This window comes from Cupressus sempervirens, chromosome 8, assembly GCF_028749045.1.
Source record: "Cupressus sempervirens isolate cs-2001-9-10 chromosome 8, ASM2874904v1, whole genome shotgun sequence".
Taxonomy (NCBI): Eukaryota; Viridiplantae; Streptophyta; class Pinopsida; order Cupressales; family Cupressaceae; genus Cupressus; species Cupressus sempervirens.
In genome coordinates this window covers 544,732,267-544,756,974 of record NC_143125.1, presented here as the reverse complement: position 1 = coordinate 544,756,974, position 24,708 = coordinate 544,732,267, and the positions used below count along the sequence as shown (strand labels likewise).

Sequence of the window (24,708 nt, the reverse complement as noted above, 5' to 3'; positions counted from 1 at the left end):
GGCCGACCTTGCCAGTGTAAATATTGGAATGGTATATATCATTTAAAATGATGAGATGTTGAATATCGTTGGTTGTGTTGTGCTGCAATAATTTGAGAAGAGGGAAAGCGAATCACTAGCAAGAACAGAGGAATACAGCAAGGTCAACATTGATACAGAAAAGATATATCCATCACATCAGGTGATTAGAGCAGAAAGGATCTTATCAGCAATCAATTGTAATTAGATCCACTGCTTCATCCTAACAGGTGAATCAGTTTGCTAAATCCTTTAACAAGGTAGACTTGACAGTCTTTTGTAAACCTCCTAACAGATTGCATACTTCATTGTATGTTTGTAAATCCTTTAAACAAGGTGGATCTAGCAATCTTACTTGCTCCTAATAGGGAAGATCATCAGAAGTGATCATTGTAAGCCTTAACCGGCCAAATTTATACTGTAGTATTAAAGTTTTGTGGGCATCATCCCCACCCCAGTTTTACTTTCTAATTAGAAGGTTTCTAGGTCACCAAATCTGTGTGTTCATGTGTTACAAAGGTTTATCTTTTCATGCATACAGTAGATTAGATGGATGAATGGTAAAAATATTATTATGCAGAACTAAATTAAAGTTTTAGGGTTACTGATTCACCCCTCCCCTCTCAGTAACCTTGTTAGTCTAGATTATTTCCAACAATTGGTATCAGAGCATTGTGGTTCTCAGGATAAAAGTTTGACAACTTGAGCAAAGATCAAGGACAATGGAGATATTCAGACTTGACAAATCTATTGAGAATGAAAAGCTAGATCTAGAAATGGCCATGACTCAACTCAATGAAGCAAAGGAGCATCTTTATCAATCTCTAAAAGGAAGGAAGGAACTTGCAAGACAAATGAATGATCATCAGTATATTGAAGAAAGGATTGAAGACCTTTTACCATCAAGCAGTTCAAATGAAGCTAATGAAGCAATCAAGGAACTCCTAGCAAAGAATAGTTCTCTGCAGGAAGAAGTAAGAAAGCTCAAAAGAGAACAAGAAATCCAATCCATCAGGCTATGTGAAGTTTTGGAACAAAGAAACAAGGCAAATGAAGACTTAGAGGTAAGAAATAATCAATCCCTTCAGTATGAAGATCTTGTAGGTCAACTATCTTACGCAAATGAAGAAATTATGAATCTAAGATCTGAGAATGAAAGTTTGAGAAATGATTTAATCACTGAAAGACAAATCAATGCAAGCTTACAAAGTGATCTGAGATATGAAAGACGAATCAATGAAATTTTGGAAAATGACTTAAATATTGAAAAACAAGTCAATGAAAGGATGATAAAATCTCAAGCAGATATGGATCAATTGAATCTGCAAAATGAGCAGAATTTTCATAGACAAAAAGGTAAAGCAAGCCTTGGATACAATGAAGAAGGTGAATCTTCCAAACAGGGTACTTAAAAGAATCAAAGACCTACTTGCAATCACTGTGGTAAGTTAGGTCATACATCTAACAGATGTTGGAGCAATGGTAAAAGAAAATTCAATGGTAAATGCTACAATTGCAATCAGCATGGTCACAAAGCAAATGAATGCAAAGAAAAACCAAAGTTTGAAGGAAAATGTCACAAATGCAAGAAAAAAGGTCACAAGGCATCTGAATGTAGATCTAAATCATTCAATCCAGCAGAACAAATTGTCAATGCATTATTTTGTTGGGACTACAATACTTGGTGCAGATGTCACTATTGTGGAGAATATGGACACATTGGAATAAACTGTGCAAGGCATCACCTAAGGAAGAAAGATACTACTATAATATGTTATACATGTACCAAACTTGGTCATATATCCAAGAATTTCATGAATATAGGAAGAGTTGAAGATGAAAAGAAAGCCAGAGCTGACAGCATTCGAAAACAGACGAGACAATAGTGGATTCTTAAATCTACCGAGCTAGAAAGTTCAAATAATGGCAATGTCACTCAAGAAGTGGGTGACTCCACCATTTCTAATTAGACTCATCAAGAAGGACCAAGTACTGCATCTTCAAGCAATATCCTAAAGCAGTTCCAAAATGTAGAAGTGCAAATGACAAATCAGTATTTCAGATACAAGACATAGTTCACTATGGTGCATCTTCTGAGCAAGGTTGGTTCCAGACTTAACCGAGCTAGGTCAGTATTGTGAAAGGTTTTGTTTGTTCACCGAGTTGCAAGGTTTATCGAGTAAGTTGGTGACTATTTGAAAAACCCTAGGTCATCTCAGCTACCTTTGTACCCGAGCATTAATGGACAAAATTTTCATCAAAAAGGCAAAATTTGATCTCATTTTTCACTGCGAATTTAGAATATACAGAGCGAAGAAATTTCCAAGAGTGTGAAAGTGAGTTCAAGCGATTTGAAGCAATTTTCCAGTGAAGAATTTGTTTAATAAAATCATTCACTCACCAAGCAGCAATGGCATCCGCAAGCACCAACAGCAGCAAGGCAAAGAGAGGTTTTGAAATGCTTGTGAAGGGAGTAGAATGGAAAGCACCTAGTTTCAAGCTTGTTCCCGCCATTGCTAAATCGCTCGACCCACATGGAGCCCAATCAAAAATTCCACCAAAGGTACTACTCATAAATGACATTCGTACTCATTTCAAATACATTGTTCAAGAGATAGGGACACTAGATATGGATAATGCCCTAGCCGAGTTGTGTGTGGATGGAACCCTCAAACCCAAGTTCAAACATCTGGAAACCAAAGGTTTGACCCATATCCCACACCTACCAAGGAACTTTCAAATGAAATGGATAAGATACATTTTAAGCTGTGTGCATAATGGTCAATTGTGGTTAGAACAACCCATCCTGATAACGAAGAAAATGATTCATAAGATCACAGGTTTGCCAATGTTAAGCAAATCAAAAACCACCAAAACCCTAAGTCAGGATGAACTTCAGAAGTTAACCCTAGTTGAATGGGATGGCAGAGGATTAAAACCTAACAATGTATCTGATATAGAGCTAAGATTCAGAATTTATTTAATTGCATATAAGATGTATAGTTCCAGCAGATTGAATAGCGTGCCCTGTGAGGCCGTAGATTTAGCCTATAAGGTTGTGAAGAAAAACATGGAGTTTGACCTAGCAGATGTGCTGCTAAAACAACTTAATAAAAACATGGATAGTATAAGGACCTCAAAAACCAACTCTTGTAAATTTGGTTCTTTGTTAGTTTGTCTATTTTTCTATGTACAAAAGTTTTTCCCTTCAAAAGGTACAGTTGTATGGAGGAAAGATATTCCAATTTTGTATCAAATAAATGAGTTTGTAGCAGAGATGGGTGAAAATTTTGATAGTATTATGGATAATTATTTTGAAGACTTCAAAGAGAGAATGAATAACAAATTCATAATCCCTCCTAAGCTTGTTGAGGACTACAAAGATGATGTTTTCTTCATGGTTGACTGTGACAAGGTATACATTCAGGCAGTCAGACCCTAGGTTGCATGGGTAAAACCTCTTCCTTATGAGGTAAATATTGATGAAGCTAGAGATATTATAGAAGCACTGGTAAATGAGCTAGTAGACCCTAGGCAACAAATTTTTGGAACCTATGATGAAGCTAAGGCTAGAATTGAGCTTGAAATCAAGCTACCACAGGCCATAAGCAAGAGCAAGAGGAAAATAGACAAATTAAAAAGTTCTATTGGTCCTCTTATGCTCACCAAGGGAAAAGGTGAAGATGAAGAAGGTGAAGAAGAAGGAGGAGAAGAAGAAGGAGAAGAAGAATATGTAGAGGAATAGACAAAGAAGAAAGGCAAGGTAATCATCACAAAACCCAAGAAGAAGCCTACTGCAGTATTCACTAGAAGAACCAAGAAAGGTAAGCAAGAACCTATACTAGTTAGGCCTGCACCCACATTCGAGCAAAGGCTCAAACAATTGGAGGAAGGAGCTGGCATCACAAATTTCAAAGCATTGAAATTTGAAACTAGAACTGATGCTGAGAAAATGCAGATTGAGGAACTGGTACTCAGCAAGATGGGTAAATGGAAATACTCCCCAGACCAGATTGCCTCTCAAATCTCAAAAGAACTACTAGAGAGATTGCAACCGAGATGGGAGTTAGCCACCCAAACGGTAAAGATATTTATGAGCAATCTCTGAAGAATCTCTAACCAAGTCTCACTAGAGCAGAAGTAAAAGCTGAAATGAAAAACCATGAAGGTAAAATGATCATCAGATTCCACACTTGTTTGATTTTGATTAAAGACTTTGAACATGTTGTAAATGATGCTACAAACATGTGGAAAAACATCTATCATCTACATAAGCCTAGTGTAGACCCAGTAGAAATCAAAGATGATGACAGCAATAGTGATTATGAGCTTGATAGCACTCCATTCGTCATGGTCTCACCAGGAGAGCTGCATGCACTGATGGAAGAGAAGGAGGAAGAAGACAAGGAGGAAGAAGCTAAAGAGGCAGATAAAGAAGAGGATGACCTTGTGAAAATTGCAGCAGCAGTTATTGCATCCCTTCCTCACTCTCCACCTAAAACTATGATATCATCAAGGTTGGAGTCAACTTCAGCAGGTTTGGTCGCATCTACATCAGATATATCATCTGTACCTGCCACATCTCAGCTCCAGGTATCATCAATGGAAGTGTCTACCACTTCATCTACCAAGCTGCATACCTCCACTTCATCTACCGAGCTACAGGCAACTTCTTTAGTTACCAAGTCATCCACTGCAGTAGTCACCACATCAGAAGTATCTATTTCTCCTGCAGTATGTACAATAAGTTTTCCAGTTTGCTCTCCAATTTTGTCAACTTCAGCTACATTAGCACCAATTTTTGCACCAATAATCTCTTCAATTGTAAATATTTCAGTATGCACATCAATTCTGGGAAGTATATCAATTTTGGATACATTTAGCCCCTCTCTCAGTCTTCCTTTAGTTGGTCCTATTCCAGTTTTGACAGCCAGTCCAACCTCATCAACCATTATCTCTATTTTCAAAGACAAAGATGTTAGTACATTAGAAAAACCAAGGACTCCATTAAAACTTTTGCTTAAAGGCAAGAAAATTGATGAGGATCTAGATTTGGATACTGAAATTGTCATTCCAAAGATAGATACGGATACTGCTTCAGTTGATGAACTAAGACTGCTCAGTCAGCGCATAGAACTGAAGGCAAAGCAGAAACAACTAAGGAATGAGAGAGATAGAGAGTTTAAAATTATTGATGAAGTGAAAAATATAATTATAGAGGCTATAGGTGTTGATGTTGATACTTCTCAACACATTTTGCTACAATTAGAAGAGGCAGTCAATAAATTCAATGAGGATACCTCCGGTCAAGAAAAGTTGATAGAGAAGGCAGAAAAGAAGTTTGATAATAAGGTGCTTGAGAACATTGCTCAACATATAGCAATAAAACAGGTTGAATTAACCACAGTTTTGGCCAATATTGAAAATTCTTTTAATAATCTAACATCTCTTTTTTCTAAGCTCTATGATGTTACCGAGTATACTAAGGAAATAAGAGAGCAATTGAATAAGATAGATGAGGATCTAAAGGCAAGCACACAACATCTGAAGCTTGACCCCAGTTCAACCTCATCTCATCACCTCGGGATCAATTTTTTGTCAGAAAAGAAAGCAAAATTACTGAGAGAAGAGTCAAGGATCCGATCTACATTGTTAGATATTCAGAATATGATCCTTCCCATCATGGACACAATCCAAAAGCACATTGCACATTCAAAAACATTGATCCATGACAAAAATTTCTCCGTTGCAAACCATGTGATTGAACTCTCTGCAGAAGTTCAAATAGCTCTATCCACATGCAAAATCCTGCAAGAGAATTAGGATAAGACTTTGCAACTCATTCTTCAAGTACATTTAGAGTTTATCTCACATTTTGGTGTTTCTATGTAAATACATTATTTTTTTTATTCTTTGGCATTATTGTCAAAAAGGGGGAGAAAGAGATACTCAGAAAAAGTTATTGGTGAGATAAATGTACAAAACAGACAAAGAGATACTGTAAATAAAAGTCATATAGCTCATGTAAATACCTTGTGTATATTGTATGGGGGAGTCATATGTAAGGAAGCCATGTATATTCAGCAGAATCAGTTGTCAGTATGTCAGATATTGTATATAAGTTTTGGCTCATAAGTGTTTTTGTCACTAATGCCAAAGGGGGAGATTGTTGGAATTATGATATATTTGTCATTAGTCACAACACTTATTCAATTCTGAATGCTTATCGAGATCATCACCTAGTCTACAGTTCACATCGAGCATTCAATGGTTACTTTATAAATTTTGCAGTTGATACCGAGCATTCCTTTGGAAATCGAGCATATGGGCAGTTCAGTAGTATTTACCAAGTTCACAGTGGTTACTGTGCAGAACAGTGGTTATCAAGCAAAACAGTGTTCTCCAAGCAGTTAGTGGTTACCAAGCAGAACAGTGTTCCCCAAGAAGTCAGTGCTCACCGAGTCATTAGAAGAACTTAGTGTTTACTAAGTGATCAAGGTAAACAAAGAACTTAGTGTTTACTGAGTGATCAAGGTAAACAAAGAACTTAGTGTTTACCGAGTGACCAAGGTAAATAAAGGAATCAGTGTTTACCAAGTAAAGAAGGTTATCAATGGATTCAGTTTTTACCGAGTGACACAATATTCACCTAGTCACCAATGGTTACCAGTTCCAAGCTACTTAGAATGATTAGTATGGATCATGCCTCTACTCTTACCAAGTGCATGACGATGGAGTGTATTGTAGTGGATGCCGAGTATCAGAAGGTCACCGAGTCAATTTGTGGAACTCGAGTTTTCTACCACCTGGCCGACTCAGTAATGCTTGTTCACTTGTGTTTGGCTGACCTTGCCAGTGTAAATATTGGAATGGTATATATCATTTGAAATGATGAGATGTTGAATATCATTGGTTGTGTTGTGTTGCAATAATTTGAGAAGAGGGAAAGCGAATCACTACCAAGAACAGAGGAACACAACAAGGTTAACATTGATACAGAAAAGATATATCCATCACATCAGGTGATCAGAGGACAAAGGATCTTATCAGCAATCAGTTTTAATCAGATCCACTGCTTCATCCTAACAGGTGAATCAGTTTGCTAAATCCTTTAACAAGGTAGACTTGACAGTCTTTTGTAAATCTCCTAGCAGAGTGCATACTTCATTGTATGTTTGTAAATCCTTTAAACAAGGTGGATCTAGCAATCCTACTTGCTCCTAACAAGGCAGATCATCAAAAGTGATCATTGTAAGCCTTAACTGGGCAACTTTATACTGCAATATTGAATTTTTGTGGGCATTATCCCCACCCCAGTTTTACTTTCTAATTGGAAGGTTTCTGGGTCACCAAATCTGTGTGTTCATGTGTTACAAAGGTTTATCTTTTCATGTATATAGTAGATTAGATGGATGAATGGTAAAAATATTATTATGCAGAACTGAATCAATATTTACCTCCTAAATTTCAATTTGAACCATAGACCTAAATGATAAACCCCAACATTAAATCTAGTATTTAATCATAATACTTGATCCTAACTTTAATTATAAATATTAAAATTGCGTGTTAAAACCATAATCCAAAATATGATCCCTAATACAAATCCTAACCCTCTAACCATATTGAACTAACAATGATGTTAACCCATACACTAACCCTCTTTAAACCATACTTCTAACAATGATGTAAACCCATTTAACATCTAGATCTAACCCTTTAATAATAATCATTTAAACCATAAATGTTAAACCATGACCCTAGATACTAACCCCTAATCTTTGTACACTAAGATCCTAAAATGTTAGATTTAAATGTTAAATTGTAATCCTAAAAGAATACTTAAATATTTTAATGTCTTAATCTAAGTATATACTTAACTATATAATATAATTCAATGACATGTTTTAAGGGGAGATCCTAAATTATACATATACAACAATGTAGATTAATTTGCATATCTACTTCGTACATGAATATATAACATACATGTACATCCAAACCCTAACCCTACTCATTATCAAAACCCTAACCTAACCAAACCCTAACCCTAACCATTATCCAAAGCCTAACCAAGTAACCTTGATCTTAAAATTTAATTTCTAAACCCACTTGATTATAAATGATAATAAATATCCCTAAATCATAATCTTGAACCAAATCATAAACTTCACATGCTAAGTTCCCTTATCCTAAATTCTTAACCATGGACCTTAATATTAACCCCTAAATTTAATGCTAAATAATAATATGTAAGTTCGTAAAAACCCTAACAATGTCATAAGGTCTTAAATCTTCTAAAACCCTATTTCAAAACCTAATTGAGGTCTAACTTACATAAAATTAAAACAAGTTGACCCTAATCCTAAATTGTTAAAAATTACATTTGAGATACATGCTCATACATTTAAACACATGTATGTTACATGAAGTATGACCCTTTTTTTACATGAACTTGAAACATAAACCTTGAAATATTATCCTTTAAGAGTAATGATATACTATTTTCACTTGTTTGAAAACAACACACATTAAAAAACATTATTATATATATTAATGTTGTGTTATTTCTATTTAACTTGGAAAATATAGAAAATCTAGCTAACTAATTTTTAAAACACATTTTTAATTAATAATAAGTAAATATATTATTGAATTTTCAAGTATTATATATGATTGAAACTTGTTTATTTTGAATATTAGGGTTTAGTATTTAGGGACATCATGGTTTAACATTTATGATTTATGATAATGATTAGGGTTAGATAGGTTACATCCTTGAATCCTAAATTATAAGCCCTTATACTAAACTGAAAGTTTGTATAAATATCAGGGTTTAGTATTTAGGGTCATGTTTTAACAAGTTTATGGTTTATGATCTTATGATTAGGGTTAGATCTAGGTTAAATGGGTTTACATCATTGTTAGAAGTATGGTTTAAAGAGGGTTAGGGTATGGGTTTATATCATAGTTAGTTCACTATGGTTAGAGGGTTAGAATTTGTATTAGGGATAAGATTTTGGATTATGGTTTTAACACGCAGTTAGGTAAAAGCACAAACCTATGTCACCTTTTATAAAGAAATGGGATATCAAAATGTGACAATTCAACATTAATGACAAAAAAATGGTATTTGTGTTTAAAATATGAAGATGATGTAAACTAATAAAATGTGTAGAATTGGATGAATTTTATGCCTATGATTTTTATTATTTTTTTGAGTAAGAATTTATTCATTTTATTTTATTTTGAAGTCCCTTTTTAATTGTAAAAAAATATAGGGTGTAGTTCCCGTCAAACAAGTATATGTAAATCATCTTTTGTTGTTTTGATTTGAAAATATCTTATAGATGACATGTATAGCTAGTGAATAAAAAAAGAAATAATTATTTTTTATGTATATTTTTTTTTTTATAAGTACTCAAGTTCGACCTTATCATAACCCAAAAATTTTTTCCTCCTATCAAAACTTCCCTATCAAATCTATACCTTCTTGAAAAAAAATTACATATTCATGAAGAGGATTCTCTCCTCTAGAGATTTAAAAAAATTTAAAATTTTTTTGATATGATTTACTATTTTTTTTCCTTTTTTGAGGGAGCATCTTCTGAAATGTTGAAATATCAACTTATAATATTTTGAGATTATAATATATTATAACTAATCAAAACACTCAAAAATTTATATAATGAAAAATGAGTTTTGATAGAGAAATGAGATTTGACCAAAACAGGTTTTGGTATCATAAACAGTGACACAGATCTGTGCTTTTACCAGTTTTAATATTTATAATTAAAGTTAGGATCAAATATTATGATTAAATGCTACATTTAATGTTGGGGTTTATCATTTAGGTGTACGGTTCAAATTGAAATTTAGGAGTTATGGTTGAGCATCTAAGATTAAGGGTTATAATTTATGAAATTTAGGATTTTGCAGTTAGGATAATATGACCAGGTTTAGTATTTAGGACTATTGTTTAGCATTAAGGTTTAAGAGTTAAAATTTAAATTTTATATATATATATATATAAGATCTTTACATGTTCAAATATATGATGTACATTCTTTAAGTTTGTATAAATTATAATCAAGTTATGTAAAAAATTATAATTAACTTTTATTAATTAAACCTTGTAAGATGTATTCTAAGTTAGGTCATACATGTGTTCTAAGTTATATGTTCTTATATATGTACATGTTTATGTTATATTCTTACCTATATGCAAATTAATCTAAGTCCATGAGTTAGAGATTATCTAGGTCCATGATGTGTGATGTATGTTCAATTACATACATGTGTATAATTTTTAATTTTAAAAATAAAAAATTGTGTGTACAGGAGGTAGTTTAGTGAGCTTCATACATTTCTGTAGATATGGCTTCACACGATCAATTTGATGCGGCTCCTAGTGTGGCACTCGATGTAGTTCTTGCTATGGCTCTTGTTGTGGCACAAGTTGATGTGGTTCCTATTGCAGCACCTAATGCAGTTTTTGATCTGGCTCCTCATGCAGCTCATTGTGTTGCTTGTGGTGGAGCTTGTGTTATAGCTCGTGGTGTACATTGACATAGGGCTCGTCGTACAACTCATGTTCCAGCTCCTGGTGCGGCTCCTATTCTAGCTCAAGTTGCACCTACAACTCCTGCTGGAGGTCCTACTGCACCACCTCCATGCATCAATATTGATGCTCTATTTGCATTTTCAGAGCAAGAGATTGCTAGATTACAACACTCTATATCAACCTCTAATGATGGTCTTTATAGAGACATATGTACTATGATATGTAGGAGTTTACAGGATTTGACAGCTAGGTTTAGAGCTCACCATTCATTTACTCCTGTCATATTAGCTTGCATATCTAGGGAGCTTAGGGTTGAGGTCTCAGGAGATGCATCTTTCGATGACGTCAAGAGGGTAGCCCCCAAAGATGTCATCAAGAGAGAGCTCTTTCCAGCGTATGAGGGTACACAAGGTAGGGTGAAAGGTTGTAGAGTCACACGATGCAAAGACCCTATTATTGCTAGCATGATCTATCCATGATTTTTAGTAGAACATGGTCGTCATCCTAATAATGATCAGATACCCCTTTACTTTGCACAGTAGTTGTACCTTGAGTTTCATATAGGGCTAACCGTCAACTACTTGGATATTCTTGATTATTACAGATAGGGGCGTGGTCAGATCGCAAATTATGACCAGTACCGCAGTGCACATCGTCTACCACCTGCAGATGTTAGACAGTTTGTTGGATAAAGGATGCCTCTTGTGACTCCTACACATGCGCCTATTGTAGATAGAGTCATCATTACTTCCTAGAGGGGAGCAATTGACACTATTGGGCACATTGCATCTACGATGTCTAGTATCACATTAGATTCTATTGGTCATTATCTTCATAGTCGACGTCCTTGTCCACTTGGTCAACCATCTTCATAGGTATCTAGTAGCAATTCAAGCACCTACTCTGATGATGCATATAGAGTTGTTGGACTACCACTGCCAGGCGATATTCATTTTCTTTCAGGACAGCAAATACATATGGATATGGAACTGTATTTTTTGGAGGATATGTTGCATATTATCAGCTATATTTTTTATACATAGGGGATTCTGGTACACTCGGTGATGGATGTTGTTAGACAGCATCAGAGCCCTGGCATAGTTCCACAAACATAGGCCACCATGGTAATGACAGATGATACACCTGTGTGTAGCTCACAGCATTCGGCACCAGGCTCACGACACTCTATAGATGACTCAGCCATATGATTTGGAGATGTCCAGATCACAGCTGAGGGTCTTGATGAGTTTGGTGAGCACTTGTAAGGCCTTTCTGAGATTGATGCTAGTTCGAGCCTAGGTATTTCATCCTACATGGACCTGTTGTTCTAACCTGGAAGCACTGATTCTACACCATTACCCAGCCAGTTACATAGTCCACTTCACTCAGATTTACTAGCAGTTGGACATGGTGTTGAGGGAGGTTCAATAGGTGTCAGTGTTTTAGGCTCAGGTGCATCGGTAGATGATCTGATGGAGTCTGTTAATCATTCTCCACCTCCGGAGACCCAGGTATACATATATAAAATTAAAAAATGTGTTCATTTATTAAAAAATTTAGTTCAAATATATATCTAGAATATTTAATTTGATATTTAACTCATAATAAATCATGCAGGCACAGGTCGCTGAGCACATGGTTACACATATTGTTGGTTCAGGACATCATATACGCAACAGAGATGATTCTATTGAGGCACCTAATAGTGCTTAGGTACTTAAGTTTTAAATAGTTTGTTTAAAGTTATTTAAATGTTTTGAAAACTAGATATATATATATATATATATGCAAATTTGAATTTAATTTGAATGTACATGTACGTGTGTATGTATATACATGCTTTAAAGATAGAACTCTAACATGTATGTATATATATATATATATATTTGCAGGGCTCAGTTGATGCACCTTAGCGAGAGGATGTACAAGAGATTCGATCAGAGGGTCATTTTGTTTGTATGCATCTTGAGGGATCCCTCCAGTAGTAGATTAGATTATTGTTATTTTTGATGCATTTATATATTGGAGACAGTTTACATGTACACGTGTATTTCAATACCTTGATGACATACATGTACTTTCACTATTTATTTGATTATTGAGTACTTTAGTAGTTAGATACCATCACATGTACGTATATATGACTTTTTATATTTTGCTACATACATGTATTTATTCGAGATTTATAGTTTGCATTTCAATTACATAGAGATATATTAGATCTGTAGATGTTTATTCTTGAGATGTGTATATGTGTACATGTGTATTTTTTTTGTGTTAAAGTTATAGAACATGATCTTGAGATGTGTGTACATGTATATCAATTATCAATTAGTGGGAAGTTAGAAAGATATATAATTCTTAAATTATCAATTACTAACCCACAAAAGATAAATATTAGTTTTATGTAGATAAAAAATATGTTAATTAGGTAAGCCAATACATTATTTTATAATATTTTTACAGAATATAATATTAAAAAAGTGCATATTAATTTAAACTAATTTAAACTTTAAGAGTACATGATCGTAGATGTAATAAAGTAACATTAAAATATATAGTTTTTTAATAAACTAACCTAAATGATAACTATGAACTTATAATCTTACAATTTTAAAAACACATTTAATTTTCACTTATAAAATTCAATCTATTTTGAAAAAAAGTTGATCTAAATGAATTTAAATTATTAAATTCATTCATGGTACAATTAATTTAAATTATTAAATTATATAGTTTTTTAATAAACCAATTATAATTAAGAACTTACATAATCGTACTTGATTAAAAACACATTTAATTTAAGATGAAATTCAATAATTTGAAAAGAAGTTGATATTTAAAAATTGTAAGATATTAAATTATTTTTGACATATATCTATAGATCTAATGATTGCGTAAGTTTGAACTAACTTAAAGCCTATTTATATCAAGTTGTTAAATTATTAAATTCATCCATGTGGTACAATTAATTTAGATTATTAAATTATATAGTTTTTTAATAAATTAATGAAAATTAAGAACTAATGATCATACAATTAATTTAAACACATTTAATTCAAGATGAAATTCAATAGTTTGAAAAGAAGTTGATATTTAAGAATTGTAACATATTAAATTATTTTTATATGTATATGTATAGATAATGAAATTGTGTAAGTTCGAACTAACTTCTAGCCTATTTATATCAAGTTGTTAAATCATTAAATTCATCCATAGTACAATTAATATTATAGTTTTTAAATAAACTAATGCTAACCAAGACTATGATCGTACAATTAAAAACACATTTCATCAAAGTTGATATTCAAATTATTATAAAATAAATCTAAAAGGTCTAATCAACCATGATGTACACTTATAACATGCAATATTTTTCAATGATCTTCATTGTCTAGTCTCCACTTGTGACGTACACGCTTATGTTTGACTAGATGCAGACAAAGCCCGATAGCAACAACCAGGTGGCCATATTGTAAAACTTTGTTGTCAGGCTGATAATCAACAAAGTGTATTCCATGTTGGACTATTTTGTCTTGCTTCAAATATGTTCCCTCTATCACAACAAAACCTATACCACAAATTTAAGTATTTTAAAATTTGATAGATATGAAGTTATCTAGATATTTATTTATTTATTTAAATATGTATGTGCATGTACATGTATATGTATAATTTACCTATGGGGAACAACATTCAATCACTTTCTTCAGGGTCATATAACTTTTTCCTCTCTGCAGTACATCGCAATAAATAATAACTGACACCTTCATGATTTCCAGGCTCATCAATCACTGCAAAGACATCTCCTACATAACAAGTACATACATGAATGTATGTGTACAATATATATAAGACAGTTGAAATTGATAATTAAATAACAAGTTTAGATTAATTGGTATGATACTCACCCACTTTTACCAATCCAGAGATATGATTATAATCATCAGAAATCAATGGAATATCATCAAAATTTTCATCATCTTTATCAAATGTATCAGTAACATCAAGTGGTACCAAAATCCATGCACCTGTATATCCACATGTCTGATTGATGCATTCTTCATTGTCTTCATCAATGTAGCTATCACAAATACATGAGTATTCTCTTGTCTTCAATGTCCAATTGCAATTATCTGTACTCATGACTGAATGTAAGGAATGTGTCATTTCTATCCTCTTGCAACCATGCATTTTTTTTCTATTAACACCTAAAAGTTCGTTAAATTGAAAAAATAGAAAAATTAAATTTAAACTTCAATGAATTCAAAAATAAAACTTAACAATAAAATTTTATAAATTAATTGTATAAAATTTAAATAGACGTACACATGTCCATACCTGTTATCTCCCAGATGTAACGCCCAACCAAGGGGTCCAAAAGAATTAACCTATAGTTACTAAGTTTGCTAAACATTTTTTTTTTTAAGTAAGAAAGTATAGCATACACATTAACACATAGTAGTGGAAGCAATAACATGTAATCATCAACAACATACATAACAGGTTACATTCCTTAAGGATCCCAAGACGTTGAGTCACATTTAAATTTAATTAATTCTAAGTCTAACAACTACCACATCCACATGAAAGAATAATAATAAAGCCCAATGTCCATAATATACATTTTCTCTGAATGCCTCTTGGAAAATTAATTCGGAATGCTCAATCATCCACTGTACATGTCACAGGGTATGAAAGGCTCAAAAGAATATACATATGTAAAAATGGAAATGCATCAACCTCCACAAATCCATGATACAAAGTACAGTAGAAATAAATGAAACCATTCACCATACATGATACATCCATACATCCATAATGATAAAAAAAACTATCATAAAATCTAACCATCCATCATAATAATCCAAGAACATAGTGAAGGTAAATGCCAACCAAGAAAGCTCCAGGCATGGCGACTACGGATGGATCTCAATGGTAAGAGTAAAAGCACTACCACCCAACCGCATGGAACCTAAATGGTCCACTCCCACCGCGCTGAGGAGATAGTCTCAAGTCCCAAACAAGGTATCAAAACACAAAACACAAGTACTCTCTAAGTCTGGGAAATCCTAAAAGTATACTAACTCAAAGGTTCCAACATAGATAGACATCTAGATCCAGAGGCACACAAAGACCCATAGGAAACCTACTATGTAAGCGGGAAAGTGTCATCACATGAATCACATTGGAAGTTACCCAAGCAATCCCTCAGGAATCTCGGGTCTCCAATAATCCTGTGGCCATTAGTATCCTCTCGTACTGACGAGGCATACTATGAAATGCAAGGTCGTAACAAAGCATTCTCTCTACCCCATCCTAGTTTGTACTAGCACTCAAGGCATGGGAGAGAATATACAGTTATCTTATTAGGTTCATTTAAGTTAGTATTTAGGTGAGATGTTTTCACTTATTAAAACAAACAACTTACAATGAGTCGTCCCCAGAGCCACTTCGAGTCTCTCGTCCCTCATTGCAAGCCACTTCCTGACACTACACATAGATAACCTACCCTAGGCTCATGAAATCACAAAACACAAAATCACCTCAGTCCTATACAAGCAACTGGAAAGCATCAAAAGATAAACCACAATAGTCACATCAATTCTCCACGAGAAACTGGAAAGCATCAAATAATAATCTTAATGATCACAACAGTTCTCTATCAGCAACTGAAGGCATCAATGATAAGTCACAATATCCAATGGTTCTCCAACGAGCAACCAACAAGTATCCCAATAATAGATCACAATACTGATCGAAGACTCCAAAATGGTCAAGTCAAAACATGTCACAACATAACATCATCAAGAACAAATCACTTTAAAATACCTTAGCTTCACACAAGGAAACTGGAAAGCAATAACAAACAGTAAAAACATCCATCATAGAGCACTCTAATCACATCATCATGGTTGGGTTTAAAAGATCAAGAACAAATCATCATAATACCACAATCGCATAATCCTTGAGCCTCTGGTAACAACCTAAACTGGTCAACCTAATCAACCCCAAAACCCCAACCATAATAGCATAAAGAAAATAGAACAGTACAGTACAGTTCATAGTTTGGGTTTGTTTCCATAATACACACTAAGGTTTAAGTTGAAATTTTCAGTTTGAGTTTCAATGAACGTTTTTAATGTAAAGGTTTCTCACTATTACCCTTATAATTTAACCCAATTATTTATTCATGAATATACAAGTATTCTCAAATTTAAAGTCAGATTCCCTAAAATAATTCAATCTGGAATAATCTTTATTTTATTAAGTTATAAAAATAATCAATAATGATTTTAAATAAAATTACTATGATTTTATTAAAATCAATTATTTAATCTTCATTTAATAATAACTCCTTTACTATTAACAGATATTACTCTAACCATATTTAATTAAATAAATTAATATTTTAAATATAAAACATTTATTATAATAAAATTATTAACAATTTTTAATAATTTAAAAAATTATTGAAGCAAACTTTAACATTGTGGAAATCTATTAACAAATTTATAATTTTTACACATTGATAAAATAAAATTTTAAAAAAGTCATGTCTGACGCTTCTTTTATAAAGAGCTGTGTGGCCCTTGTCATAGGGTATTGCAGGCTTTAAAGGTCGTGCAGTCCCCTGGTGACGCAAGTCGCTGCCGACGATTTCAAATCGCTCGAGGGGGCAAAAAGGTAAGACCCCTCCCCATACATTATATTGAATATATTTTTGTTTTTATGCAAACTTTTAAATTTAATTAAAATCGCCTCCTCAATTAATATTTTATTAAAAATTTAATAATATATGATTAATATTATTATATATATTTTTTATAAATAATTATTTATAATTATTATCATTATTTTTTTTTATTTTTTTTTAAATATTTTTTTTAAAACATTCACAAATATAATCTGATAGAGAAAATAATATTAACCATTCGAATTTCAATCTACAATTTCATTTATAAGTTTAAAATTTAACCCTTTCTCGATTAAATTCAGATTTCTTTATTCTATCAAATAAGAATTCCTGATCACTATTCTAATTTTTACGTATGCCGAATATATTGACAAGCATTTAATAATTTACAATATTGAAATATTTAAGCTTTCATCACAGAGAATTTAGATATACAATCCATAGGCACGAAGAAGACAGGAAAGGATAATTGCATAATTAATCGATGATCAAAACACAAGACCCTGCCTGAGCCTGATGCTATTATGCAATCCCCAAAAACTGTAAGAAAATTCACTCCTCTTCAATAACCTTCTTCTAAAAATCTTTCTTAGAATTCGCCTTCTAAAATTCGCTTCCAAAAGTTGTCTCCCAAAATTTTTGTCTCCAAAATTCCTGTCCAAATTCATGTCCCCCAAAAATGAACCCCAAAGTTGTGATAAGGAGTTTTCTCCTCAAATCGGGGCACTAATTGTGTGTTCACCCGAGAGGACTCTTTGCTCAACTGAGTTAACTCTAAAATTAACTTGTATTAATTCTTTACTTTATCTTTTAATGCACCTTCAATGAATTATTAAATAACTTTATTTAATATTCCACTTGACTTCTATTTTAATCTTTATTACTTTTAATCCCATGCGCACTTTATGAAATTAAAATAACATTATTATTATTTTTCTTTTAAATAATTTCTTTTATTTTCAACTCATGCTTGCATCATGCGATCTAGAAACTTTAATAATTTAATATCTTTCAACTTTTAATTTATTTTAGAAACTTAATTGATAAATATTTAATTAACTTAAATAACAATACTATTTAGCATTTATTTAAAAATGAACTCTAAATATATTATTATTAAAGTAAATAAATATTATCACGTTCTAAATTTATCCTTAAACTTTTATCTCCAAATTTTAATTCTTTTTATTTAATTAATTTTTCAATTAATTAAAAATTAAAAAAATATCATATTAATTTTCCATTAAATTAAATCATTAATTAATCTTTTAATTAAACTTAATTAATAGAAAATACATCAAGGACTCATAAAGCAACATACGAAAACCCATCATAGAAAAACACATACTAAATCAAACAAAAGGGTTATAATCACGAAATTACATCATTTGATGCAATTGGAGGGTACTTAACTCATATACTTGTCCTAATTATCAATTAGGACAATTGGCTAAAGGGTTTAGGATTTGGACTTAAGAGTTTATCTCCCCTCTCTTACCATTGAGATAATGTGATAGGGTACGCTCATCCTGGCAATTCAGGGAATTTGATACCCGGTACCTGCAACCTGCATAAAATCCATGCATGTACAAACACAATATTCTAAGCTAAATAGATAATGGCAGGAAGTGGTGCATCGTGTAGATCCAGACTAGCAGGTGACTACGACTCCCTTCCTTAACCACATCAAAAACACCATACATAAAGAAAAAAAACACACACACCATACACATGCAGTATGGGGTAAGTATCCATAAGAAAGCACATGTGATAATAAACCATCTAACTAATCATCATCAATGACTAAAAACATTGAATAATCATCATACATGCATGAAATATAGAGTACCAAGTAATCTCAATAAACTGAGTGTAAAACAACATCTAATAATCTCTAAAATAATAATACTAATCATCAAACATAAAATTGGCCTAAAAGAGTTTGGCAAGGATGATTGAAATGCGACTTAGGGGCAGGCACTACACCAGAAGACTCTATATGGTACCTATCAACTCGTTGTTGATGATGTCCCGACCTCATCTAATGTAAAATGAGTCTTACACCATTCAACAACATCATGTGCATCATTTATATGAACTCCTTGATAATTCATTTGATACTCTCACAAAGCATGTTTGATGCAAGCTCCAGCACCATCATGTTCACCTTTTCTATGGTCACTCTCAAAAAAATTCCATATGTGTTTTATATTCTCATTGCGATGATATCTACACAATGCATAAAATGGTCTAGATGATTTAAATTGTGTGGCACATCCATCAGACCAAACATAATGTTTATCAACATTTATGTTTCTTTTTTTCAAATAAGAAAAGAACATATTGAAGAAATGTTCTACATAGTGAATGTCATGTTCTTTATCATCACTTATATAAAAATGATATTCCTTTATAATTACTCATGCTTGAACTGTACTCTAAACACCATCTAAATCTAACTGTGCATGTCTATAAAAAACATGTACCATAATAGTAACATGCTTATTAAAGTAATAATCTGATTGAATTGCTTTATGATGAACAAATGAATAGTTTAAAACTATTATCCTATGCCTGATAACATCTCTACTATTTGATGAAGGACGAGTGTTATCAAGACAAAATGATATGACTAAATCTTTTAAGAACTCTTCAATCCTATCAGAACAAGGTTCTCTACACATGATTGCCTAGTTGCCCTCCATACTACTATCATCCACAATTAATCTTCTCTTAACATATTGTCTCATTTTTTTCCTACTAAAATCCATTTCAGATGAAATTGAAGATATTTGTCTATTTTGAGTCATATTCTTACTTACAAAAGACATCAACATCACTTTTCTTGCCACAGACTTATTTTTAGTTCGAGAGTGTTTTCCTATGTTTCTTAAACCTTGTTTAACATTTTCAATCAAATCAGTTTGCATGCTAGAAAATATTCTCTTCTTTGATGTTGTGTCTACACCTAACAATTTCAATGCCTCTTGCAACTTTTTTTGTATAAGCAAAAGTGAAAGCAACTGAGCTTGTTCAAGTGTTTCAATGTTATCAAATAGAGTCATAATTTCTCTTATCTTCTTATTCATTTCCCTTTTCTTAGACAAACTTAATGGTTGAACACTAGTTGCAAGTTTTCTCAATTTACCCACATCAATTTTAAGTAAATGATCTGAATTCTTATCAGAAATACCATTCTTTACAAAATGGGCAATATTTAAAAGTTCATTCATACCAGTTTTTGCACCTGATCCCGACCCTTCTTTGACTTTTATTACTAGAATTTCTACAGGGACCGATCTTGAGCCTTCTCCAACATGCATTGTTTGAGATTCAGTAGGGAGAGATTCTAACCCTTCTCTGACTTATGTTATTTGAACCTCTGTAGGGAGTGATCTTGAACCTTCTTCAACATTCATTGTTTGAGATTCTGTAGGGAGTGTTCCTAACCTCTCTCCCATATGCATTGCTTCTACTTCTGTTGAGTCTTCTTCAACATTTCCTTCACCTTGTTTGATTCGATGATAATGTGTTGTAATCTTCTAAATATTTCTTTGTTCTACTTCATCAGATCTCTTCCGTACATATTTGTTTTACCTTCCCTTTTTGTTTCTCATTATAAAATAATAAAAAATAAAAAAATTTATCCCTTGCTTCAAGATAAATTTTGAGCAATAATCAGATTAAAAAATCATTGTACGGATTCAAGTCTGTCGCTATCACAATTTTCAAAGAGCATGCCAGAATTTTTGTCTTTTTCATATGTTCACTCGAACATAATCCATTTTAATGTTCGCACGAACATGCAACACTAGTTTTCCAACTTTCGATAAAGTTATGCGCATATGTTCGTGTGAACATGTGTTCGCGCGAACATACATTAAATGTTCGTGCGAACATTGTGTTCACGCGAATGCATAAAAACAATAATTTTGCAACCCTTTTTTCATATTTTATTTATTTTTTTCTTTTTTCACACCCTTAATTGCAGGAGAATGATCTCCTATTGTAAAATAAATAATATTAAAAAATTCTGCTTGGAGAAAGCTTTCCAACGACTATAATTATAATACATATTTTAGTCATTAAGACTTTCAAATATGAGTTTAACTCATTATAGGTTCATTATCGATTGAGCATCAACCAACTTCGACACCTTGGGAAAATTAATAAATTAGGTCAAAAAAATTTTGAAAAATATTTAGGAACTGACTTATTGAGATACCTTTCTATTCAAAAAAAAAAAAAGTTTTTGATAAATTGACTTCAAATTATCTGTGTCAAATGGAATGTATGTCTGAATTACGATTCGTGTCACTTCAAAACTTCATAAACTATATAATATTCAACCAAAATGAATCAAACCAAATGCATCCTCTGGATATTGATGTTATGAATCTAACACTGAAAGAATTACGTCATTATCATTTCTAGAAAAAAAAGTTGTGTGTCAAATGGACTATCACTCTTTAAAAATATTGAATTTTATTATGTACCACTTTTAGAAAGAGATGAAAAAATTGACCTAAATAATTTTATTTTTTTCAAATTAAAAAATATGGTTAAAAAGTAGGAACAGAGTACTCAAAATCATTAGTTTATGTCATCTTGAAATTATTTATAGTTTTTGAGATATAGTCAGTTGAACGTGACATTTGTTGCAAAAATATTGATTTCAATGTCAAAATTGGTCAAAAAGTGGAACCCATTATAGTGGGATCACCCATGAATTATCCCTCCAATAGGAGCCCTATCCATATTGAAAAAGCTTGACCTATTTCTAAAAATGAAAAAAAAAAGTGCCTTGGTGAAAACCTAGTAAACATGCGCCTTGGTAGCAAATGTAAAGATAAATTATTTCATCCTATGATGAAAACTACTTCTTGTGGTGCCTTGGGTAAGTACCATGATGAAAATCTAGCATATAGGTATCAAGTGTAATTCTTCCATCATCCATCTATTCCATATTTCCTCTTTGGTCTTGACAATGTTGAGATATCCTTCAGCACTAGTTATCTTATCTATCACTTCCCTATCATGATCTTGATCATTCACTCATATCCTTCATATATAGCTTCATTCTCATTTCTCTTCCTATCACTATCCTATCTAGTTGATCTCTTGGTCTTGATCACAATAAAGATGAAAAGTTGGTTCTCAAAAGCCTCTTTACATGCCTAATCTTTTATACTACACACTTTCATGCTATCTCACTTATTGGCTTCCACTACTTATCCTATATGTTATCTTTCTTATTGGTTTTCATTGCTTATCCTATATTCCATTTTTCTTATTAGCTTCAATTGTTGATCCTATATGATATCTCACTTATTGGCTTCTCCATCTTATCCCATATGCTATCCCACTTATTGGCTTTAACTTATTATCCTACATGTTATCACCTTTCTTGGCTTTCTTTTCTTATCCACAAATTGCTTCATATGGCTATCTTTTCCTAGATTGGGAACTCTTGAGGATCACTTTCACTTGATTCATACTCCTTACCTACCCATCTCTTCTTATTTATTAGCTTATTACTCCATCATGTCCTATACCTTACTTGACACTAGAACAAAACGATGTGATCTTGCTTAAGAGCTAGTCAATCCTACCAAGTGGTGAAAACCTGGAAATATGTAATATCCCCTCTAGTAATGATATTTGATATTAAACAATTGACATCCATACATTAAAGAAAAAAACAATTATTAGATATATTGATTATAGATTAATTTTAATGTTATCCATCTAGAATAAGTTATTAAATATTTCCCAATATAACTTATTTATAAATCTATATACTAAACTAATAATCATATACGTTATTCTCTTTAGAATCTACTATATTAACCTAAGTTTTCCTAAACTAATGACTTAACCATTATCTAAGGGTCATAATCCTTTATCTCATATGATTGATAAGTCATGCCCTTAGGATAAAGAAGATATATATCCTATGAAAAACATAAGAAAGTGGATATTAAAAAAAAGGGGATAGTTATATCTTAATAGGAGACCTCAATAATGAATTCGATGGAAATGAACTAAGAATATGGACCTTCATCCTACGTAATCCACACAATAAAATCTACATAGACCCATTGATAGGAGGTTTACCAACATGGAAAATAGTGAAAGTAGCTACCATCGGGAAAGGAGGAAGCATCATCACAGAAGGCCACATCACCTCCAGAATGTCCACACCACCATGCGAATCTGCATTCTACTTAGGTATCAGCCACATTGGAAGGAGAATAGGTCAATCACTTCATAAACTCAATTGAATATAATGGGTGACATGGATTGAAACATCATTGAATACCACATGTTGGATAAGTAGTTAAGAATACAATGCACCAATATATTAAGCAAATGTCTAACAAGGCCATGAACATTGAAAGTGTTTGAACAATCCGACCCATACATAAGTTATAGAATTGTGCCACAATTATCAATAAGAGTAAAGGAAATCATGTTGCACATACAAAGGTATGTATACTATCATTATTGATGACTAAGATAATATATAATTCTTACATTATTATTATTCTCATTTTCATGTAGATAATGGTATATAGTAAATGTAAGAAAGTGCTAATGTATTGGTATTGATTTAAGAAGTGATATTTATGAATATAAGTTAATTAATTATTTGGTACACACATTTCTTACAAAATAATTAAGAATCCATGGTGTTAGTATAAAGACATTGCTCACCTATATAAATAGCTTCATGCTGGTATAGGTTAGGAGTCATCTTTATATAAATGGCTAAGATGGGGATGGATAAAATCTTATAGTGTCAGTAAAAGAAGTGAGATCCTCATATAAATGGCTATCGTGCCAATGTGAGAGATTAGTAACCCTATATAAATGCCTAGATAAGAACAAGATAATGGTTGGAAATAAGGGATAAATAATATATTTCTACTTTTTAGTATTTTATCCTAATATTTATTTTGCAAGTATTAGCATCCTAATCTAACCCTAATAGTGGAGACATTATAGTGGTATCAGAGCATGAGCTTGACATCTTGTAGGGTGAAGATTATAAATATTTCAATCAATAAAAAGGATCAAACTATTGAATATAATTATTAAAGAGGCTTGAAAATATGTTTAAACAAATGATGAATCTAAGTTCATACAAGTGATTTATCATCAAGACAGGAGAAGCAGAGTAAATTTGCTCGATATAGGTAGATTCCAAGATAAGGACATAAGTTCCAATGCCTTAAGGAAAGATTCCAAGATTGGTGAGGACATGGTTTCGAATACCTTGAGGGAAAAAGTCCAAGATAGGTAAGAACATGATGCCAAAATCCTTGAGGAAAGAATCCAAGATGGGTATAGACATGTAGTCTCAATACTTTGAGGGAGCCTACTAGTAGATAGGTATCTAATGCCTTGTGACATTGAGATTTTGGTC

General features: G+C 32.4%; 1 protein-coding gene across 1 annotated transcript in view; it reads left to right on the top strand.

Moving 5' to 3' along the window:
* The first annotated feature begins 10,395 nt into the window (after positions 1 to 10,395).
* The window catches only part of LOC149543602 (uncharacterized), a 35,382-nt gene continuing 21,069 nt past the window's right edge, over positions 10,396 to 24,708 (top strand). The window contains exons 1-5 of the mRNA XM_089795819.1: positions 10,396 to 10,578; positions 11,191 to 11,261; positions 11,546 to 11,634; positions 11,972 to 12,093; positions 17,195 to 17,269. Coding sequence (XP_089651945.1) covers positions 10,396 to 10,578; positions 11,191 to 11,261; positions 11,546 to 11,634; positions 11,972 to 12,093; positions 17,195 to 17,269 — 540 coding nt within the window. The remainder of the gene's footprint in view (positions 10,579 to 11,190; positions 11,262 to 11,545; positions 11,635 to 11,971; positions 12,094 to 17,194; positions 17,270 to 24,708) is intronic.